This window comes from Rhinopithecus bieti, unplaced genomic scaffold (genome assembly GCF_001698545.2).
Source record: "Rhinopithecus bieti isolate Rb0 unplaced genomic scaffold, ASM169854v2 scaffold_31823, whole genome shotgun sequence".
In the NCBI taxonomy this organism is placed as follows: domain Eukaryota; kingdom Metazoa; phylum Chordata; class Mammalia; order Primates; family Cercopithecidae; genus Rhinopithecus; species Rhinopithecus bieti.
In genome coordinates, this window is record NW_016814121.1 from 2574508 (window position 1) to 2582508 (window position 8001).

An 8001-nucleotide genomic window follows, 5' to 3' on the forward strand; every position below is an offset into this window, starting at 1 on the left:
GGTTTCATCATGTTGGCCAGGCTGGTCTCGAATTCCTGACCTCAGGTGATCCGCCCGCCTTGGCCTCCCAAAGTGCTAGGATTACAGGCATAAGCCAGCAGCACGCCCAGCCTTGCTCCACTTTAAAAGGGGGCAAGGGGAGAGGAAAACTGTATTTTAAAAGCCCAAATCAAATGAAACTAAACCAAACAACAACAAGAAAAAAAAAAAAAACCCTTCTAAAATAAACAAACACAGGGTAGATAGTAGTACAAATATTTTTAAAACTACTGGTATACGATGTAAAGTGTACGGGATGAAAAATCACAATCTAAATCATCAGAGTACTAAATTTAATAAGGTGTAACTACACAGTGAGGTTGTGGACAGCTCTTAAAATGAGTAAGGTGGATCTGTATCATACCTGGAGAGACAAAGACATTTATTGTAAGAGGGGGCAGAGAAGGGGAAATAAGTTACAAAATCAATATATATAGGATATGCAGTATATAGGATATTTTTCTTTAAAAAACAATGAAGTAACCTCAAGAGATATACATGAAATCATGATCTCTGGAATACAGAATCTATAGGGCAGCTTTCACACTCTGCATTATATATCTCTACACCATAGACTTTTCTGGACATGCAATAGTTTTACAACCAGAAAACAATGAAGGCATTTCCATTATTAATTAGTAAGAGAACTATTCTCTAGAGGTTTTAGAAATGATCTTTTCAAAAGAAACTTCTTGCAAACTCTTAAATAGCACCTTTCAGGGAAGTTTTCCTACCACAAGAAAAAAGTTCTTTTCTAAACCTTGATTACCTGGCAAGTGAAAACAGAAGTGAACACTTCATAATGACAGAGAGGACTTCATGATCAGCACTGAATGGTGAATCTTGGAAATTTCCTGCAAGTCACACTACTTGCCTAGACATGCATAAAGCAAAGTTCCTTAGGTTTCTTGGATTCTAACTCCAAGAGTGACAAAAACCTCTCCAATGAAGCCCTTGAAAAAAGAGTATATGATCTTTCAAAACTTTTTTGTAAAATATTCAAGTCTTTGACAATTCCACTATAAAATTTTCCTTTTAACATAAAGCTTTAGGCCCCAGTCGAGAAGTGCTAGATACCTCCTTCTCATGTGAGGTGTACATGATACTAACTGTGGTTCCATATCAATCCAAATTCTAGAATACAACTCTGGCTTATGCAATAATGGCTTTCTTCTGCAAGGAAAATCTACTAAAGATAAATCCAGTATCCAATCAGAAAGTTTGGGATTATAGAGAAAGTCAGAATGATTGTATGACTGAGATTATGAGAGGCAGACTGCTAATGTATGAAGTTCAATTTCTAACAGAATTTGCTTGAAGGCCCACTTAAGAGCATGACTGAAATAAAGGCCAGAATCCATCCAGAGTGTTGTAAAAATTCAGTACTGCAGACAGCACAAGACCCTTGCAGCAGGAAGTAATACATGCCAAATTAGGTAGGCTATAATAAAGGAGCCAACAAAAGGGGACACTGAGGAAGACCCGCATTCTGCATCAAGTTGGTTTGGGCAATGATACTTGGACAAAGTGTCTGGTCAAAACACTCATGCTTACTGTGAAAACCAAATTAAGAATAATTATGCTTGAGTGAGTGTAGGAGAAGTTATGTGAAGCCATAAAATCTCATAATAGGGACTCATTATATACACTGAGATCTTACAAATCTGTTTTACTTTCTCTACCTTACCGGTTTTTGAATTGGCACTGTGGATCAACAGAATTTTTAATTCCTTTGAGTGGAAGAAATAGCGTTTAGCATTCTGATCCATTCCACTCTCAACTGTGATCATCCAGCAAGGAAGAAAAAGATAATACTATTGCTCCATTTTAGGAAAAGAATTTAAAGGGAGGTTTTTCTCCTATTGCTCTATCATCTTTCAAACTAACCTCAAAATTTCAGAAGTCTACGTAGCCACCACTGAAGGGCATACTAATTTTCTAGAAATTCTTCATTAGCTGAATGAAGCCTTTCAAATATGATCTCTTGTCTATAGCCATACTACCCTAAATGCTCCCGATCTCGTCAAATGTGACTCCTGTTTCCTATGGCAACTGTTTCAGTGATTTAGAACAATAACCCCTACTGTGAAGTGCTTCTTTCACCTTTATTTTCAAGAAAACAAAAATGTAAACTGACCTGAAGCTTTGTCACCAGATGATAACTGACCGGATGCTGGTGTAGGCCCAGATGGCTTAAGGGAATTTATTAGAGACCCCTATAACAGAATACAAGCAAAATGTTTATGTTAAACCACTAACCACCCTTTGTAACACAGAAATATGCAAAATGTAAACATAAAAATGTAATTTAAAATAAGCAAGCACAAACACTTTTAGTTAAATTACCAAAAAGAAAAAGAAACAAAAAAAAAAAGGGTCTCAATTTAAGTTAACCATGTGTAAGATCATATTAAAGGATGAAAACAGGCTGGGCGTGGTGGCTCATGCCTGTAATCCCAGCACTTTGGGAAGCCAAGGCAGGCAGATCACAAGGTCAGGAGATTGAGACCATCCTGGCTAACATGGTGAAACAACGTCTCTACTAAAAATACAAAAAATTAGCCGGGAGTGGTGGTGGGCGCCTGTAGTCCCAGCTACTCAGGAGGCTGAGGCAGGAGAATGGCATGAACCGGGGAGGCGGAGCTTGCAGTGAGCCAAGATCATGCCACTGCACTCCAGCCTGGGTGACAGAGCGAGCCTCCGTCTCTAAATAAATAAATAAATAAATAAATAAATAAATAAATAAAGGATGAAAACAGAAATACTCTGCAAGCTCCAAGAAGGCAGTCACACTGGCCTAGCTCACGGCTATCTTCCCAGTGCCTAGCACAGTGCTTAGCACATCAAAAGCACTTGAATATTAGGCAGACAAATTAACAAAGGAGTAAATGAGTAAAATTGTTCTAGCTCTCAAAGCATGTACAATAAGGTTAAAAGCAAAACTGTTTGACTTATCCATCTCCAGTCAATGTTCCTTCGCTCATCATGATTTATGCCTTATCATGTGTTTTCCATGGTGAACACAAATACCTCCAGAAGAAAGATCAAATGCTAAATGCTTAAATGCCATTTTAAGTTATGGTAAACTAAGGAACAGAGGCAAGTTTGAGAACTTACAATAGGCAAGCTCTGATATCCAGTCTCAAACTCTGATCCCTAACACAAACTACTCATCTCAGAGACAGATGTAAGACTAGCAGAGAAACCAGAATTTCCTAGGAAGAGTTTCAACACTAGCCTGACTGACCTTCTAATCATCCTCTATCACTTTTTTCTGGATTGTTTAACTGTTTGCAATATCACCTATTTCTCTAAGGGACAATGTTTATCAGGCAAAAGCTTGAAGCTAGACAAGCTAGACATAATATCACTAAAAATATGTAAACTCTGACAAACAGGGATTGCAGGAGAAAACCAGATAACCTACACCCCAGACACTGATACCGTGTAGTGAAACAAGCAATGGACAGGAGGAAGTCAGAAGCCTTGGGACCCAGCTCTGGTTCCACCATTTACTAATCATGAGAGTTTGCGTTAGTCACTCAATCCTAAGCTGTGTCACCAGTGAGATATATCTAAACACCCATCCTCCCACTGTACATGGTTGTTGTATGGATTAACTGAGATAATGTGAAAGTAAACTGCAAAGCAAAATACCTCATATAAAAATGTATGGTATTAGAATTATGACCCCAAACTACTAGGTGCAGAATGTTAAATGGCCTATGAAGACAATATCAGGTTCTGACTGACCTATTCTGATTAACAGCCATGTTAAGACTGGCATAAATTGTGGGGAAAGGATTATGGGCCTTTATCAGACTTACGGTTCATTTAAACAAAGTCAAGACTTAAAAACAGTACGGTCTTCACTTACAAAGGCAGACGCAGCATGAATGTTAAAAGTAAAACTCAGGCTGAGTACGGTGGCTTACACCTGTAATCCCAGCACTTTGGGAGGCCGAGGCAGATGGATCACCTGAGGTCAGGAGTTAGAGACTAGCCTGGCCAACGTGGTGAAACCCCATCTCTACTAAAAATACAAAAATTGGCTGGGCGTGGTGGTGGGTGCCTGTAATCCCAGCTACTCAGGAGGCTGAGCCACGAGAATCACTTAAGCCAGGGAGGCAGAGGTTGTGGTGAGCCAAGATCACACCACCGCACCCAAGCCTGGGCAACAGAGCGAGACTCTGTCTCAGGGAAAAAAAAAAAAAAAAAAAAAAAAAGGTAAAAATCAGTAAGTTACCTGCTTGGTTTGGTTAGCGGCCACTGGGGTCAACACTGGGTGAGGTGTTTTGGCTGTGGAGTAGGGCACTGAAGAACTGAAAAACACACAAAGCATATACTCAGAGAAAGGCATGACTAGGTAAAAATCACATTCATTCTCAAGCCAACCTTCTGTCCAATATACGATACCAGTTTTGGGTAGGATACAGCTGTGTGGGACGCCAATCCAACTGATTTGACATTTTTTTTGAAGAATAAATTTTAAAATGAACTTTGGATTTTAGCATGAAAGTCAAAGCAGTGGCCTTAAAACTTATTTCCTTTCTGCAATTCTAAGAAAAACATTAGTAACCATTCAGAACCAGATCTTTTCGTTATCCAGAGTATAAGCCCTCCTCCCTGGCCCTTCCCCGTACTGTAGATCACACGAGGAATTCCTGATTCTCCAACCCAAGCAGGCTCTATGGGAAGCATTCTCACTGCCACCTATGCATCCAATTCGCTGCTACCCCAAAGGTGCTATCCAAAGAGATCTTAGCTTCTCACAGCAGCTATCCTCAGGGCTCACCAGGTCAGCATTCAAGGGATTCAAATGTACCACCGTTCCATTCCCAACCTGTGTCTTTGCTACAGCATGAAAAGTATACCCCTATTCACAAAAAGAGCTCTCATCATCTTTTGTTAACTCTGAAGTAGGTGAACACTGTATGTGAGGAACTGTTATTTCAATAACTAGTGTTTGCATATTGGAAAACTACCTGTTAGTGCAAACATACACAAAAGTTCTTGGCTCCTAGGGGTAATTTTTTCAATCAATTTATCTGTTGTCAGCCCAGCGCTACTCTGACTGGTATACATAGTAGTAGTTGCAGGACTTGGTTATTTTTCAGAACGCCCCTAGATTTAGGGAGGATTCATATTTTCCATCAAAAAATTAACTTAGAAGATAAAAGGCCAGTGCCTTACAGAAGAAAATTATCAAACTTAACAAACCTTACAAGCACACTGAGATTCTCCACTGGAATAACACGGGAACCTTCCTAAACAGACTTTGATTTAGAGAGAAGGAAAAAAATGAACTTATGTTCAATGAAACAAAACCCGTTTCAGGCTTCTGCTGAAGCCAGAAGCAGCTATAAATACGCATCTCTCTGGAGAAACACATCCCTGTTCCCCTGAGATAGTTTACCAACCAGGCAACATAGGTGTAGCATTCTCCCCTCACCTCTGCTGAATCTATACCAGAGGAAAAGAATGTGTGAGTGAGACTGCTGGGCCCTGAGCAATACCTGGGCAGACACGGGAGACTTGCCTAGAGAAGAGGTTGGAGCTCACAAGGATCACAAGGGAAAGGAAACTCTTGCATGCTTTCTCAAAGACAAACAAATCAGAAATAAAAATAAAAGCAGCAATTTATCCAAATTTTAGAAATTTTTTTATAGCCAAAATTCAGTTGTGACATGATAGTAAATTATGCACAAATAAGACTGAGTGTAATTATTGTTCTATTTACTTGTGATAATGCTATGTATCTCCTGGGTATCCTAAATCCCCAAATACACAAAATTAGGATTCACAGTACCTACACACCATGTGACACCCCTGCAGAGAAATGCTGTTCAGTGCAATCAGCCAGGAAACCAACTAACAAATCAGATCCAAGAAATCTCTATCAAGATCCAAGACAGCAAACAGAAAAAAACAGTATACTCTCAAACAAATATGTTCAACCGTTTGTGCATGATCATGAAACAAAACAATGGAAATCAATAGCCAGAAATGCTCAAGGGATAGAAAAGCCAAATTCAGAAGTACCCATATTTTAGATGACTTTATTCTACTTTTTAGCAATAGGGAGCTGAAAAATACCAGAAATTCATCTTGATATTCTTTGTTCTACACATGAAAAGCAAAATCAAAGGACCATAAGAAGAAAATGGTGCCGTAACAGAGCCCCAAAGAGACATCTCTTTACTGAGGAGGTCTACAAACACTGACATTTCCCGCAACACTAAAGCTCCTGCTTCAGAAATGAGGGACAGAGGCACAGGTCACTAAGAGTTTGGAAACTTGGGTTCTTGGAGAAAAATAAAACACAGAAGAGTCATTTTTTTCTGATTTTGGCCACATATTACCAGCACTACATGCCAACACAGGCAGACAAATGCACACATGTTCTATGGATGTGTACTCTACACACAATTATAAAGTTGGGTTGTGAAGCATTAAAATGTCACCTAGGACCTTTGCTATTGGTCCCTTCAACTTTAATGAACTTCAACAAGGTAAATACTCATCCCACTGTTGTGAAAAGCCTCAACTCCTTGTAACTTATTTCAGGATTTAAAAAAGCATAAAAAACGAGAGACCTGGTTATGTTTTATTTTGGTAAATCTTAATCACTATCACATGTATCTTTTCATATATACTCATGTATGAGAGAGTGGAACTTATCAAGAGTAACTGAAGAAACAAAGAAATCAACAGGAAAAAAGAATGAAAATGATAGAAGATACTGAAAACAAACACTCCATATTCAATTCTTGGGAGTTTTTGACATCTGTCGATGGAAATATAACTGCCAACTATTTTCTCCATTGGTAAATTTAATGTCTTCATAGACACATTCTTTAAAATAGTATCCAAAAGTTTGTTAAAGCAAATTGTATTTCCTGCATGAATGTTTAGATGCTAAGTAACTTAAATAATGTAAGACGCAACTGCATTAGAGCTTTGAAAAAACCCACATTAAATATGAAAAAACAGGCCAGGCGCAGTGGCTCATGCCTGCAATTCCAGCACTTTGGGTGGCCAAGGTGGGTGGATCACTTGAGGTCAGGAGTTCGAGACCAGGCTGGCCAAAAGGCGAAACTCCATCTCTACTAAAATACAGAAAATTAGCCAGGTGTGGTGGCAGGCACCTGTAGTCCCAGCTACTTGGGAGGCTAAGGCATGAGAATTGCTTGAACCGGGGAGGCAGAGGTTGCAGTGAGCCAAGATTGTGCCACTGCACTCCAGCCTGAGTGATAGAGCGAGACTCCACCTCAAAAAAAAAAAAAAAAAAAAAAGAGGCCGGGTGCTGTGTCTCACACCTGTAATCCCAGCACTTTGGGAAGCGGAGGTGGGTGGATCATCTGAGGTCAGGAATTCGAAACCAGCCAGGCCAACATGGTTAAACCCCGTCTCTACTAAAAATACAAAATTAGCCAGGCGTGGTGGTGCACACCTGTAATCCCAGCTACTCAGGAGGCTGAGGCAGGAGAATCGCTTGAACCCGAGAGGTGGAGTTGCAGTGAGCTGAGATTGCGTCACTGCACTCCAGCCTGGGCGACAGAGCAAGACTCCTGTCTCAAAAAAAAAGTAAGAATAGTGTAAGAAGAATTCTTTATGACATGGAAAATGTAAATAATTAGATTTCATGATTAAGCTAAAAAGGTTACAAATTTATAAAGCAGCATGCATCCAAATTTTTCTCTAACAAGAAACATTTTCATAAAATAAAGATAAAAAATGTGTAAATAACAATCATACATTTGTGGTGGGAATAAAGGTGATTTTAATTTTGTTCTTTTTAACTCTCTTTTTTATATCTATAACAAACATTTGTAATAAGAAAAACAAAAGGATTAAAGTTCCTTTCAAGTTTCTGGTCGATTACTAGAGTTATTATTTTTAAAGTAGAGGACCATCTTTAAATTGGTGAAAGAAAAAAAACTATCCATCTAGAATTCTTTA

At 39.1% G+C, this 8001-nt stretch overlaps 1 protein-coding gene across 1 annotated transcript in view; it reads right to left on the bottom strand.

The window, feature by feature from the left end:
* Positions 1-8001, bottom strand: part of NUP214 (nucleoporin 214) — a 112203-nt gene that overhangs the window by 42071 nt on the left and 62131 nt on the right. Inside the window, exons 25-26 of the mRNA XM_017849892.1 lie at positions 4286-4361; positions 2177-2255 (exon numbers count right to left, since the gene is read on the bottom strand). Of these exons, the coding sequence (XP_017705381.1) occupies positions 2177-2255; positions 4286-4361 (155 nt within the window). The remainder of the gene's footprint in view (positions 1-2176; positions 2256-4285; positions 4362-8001) is intronic.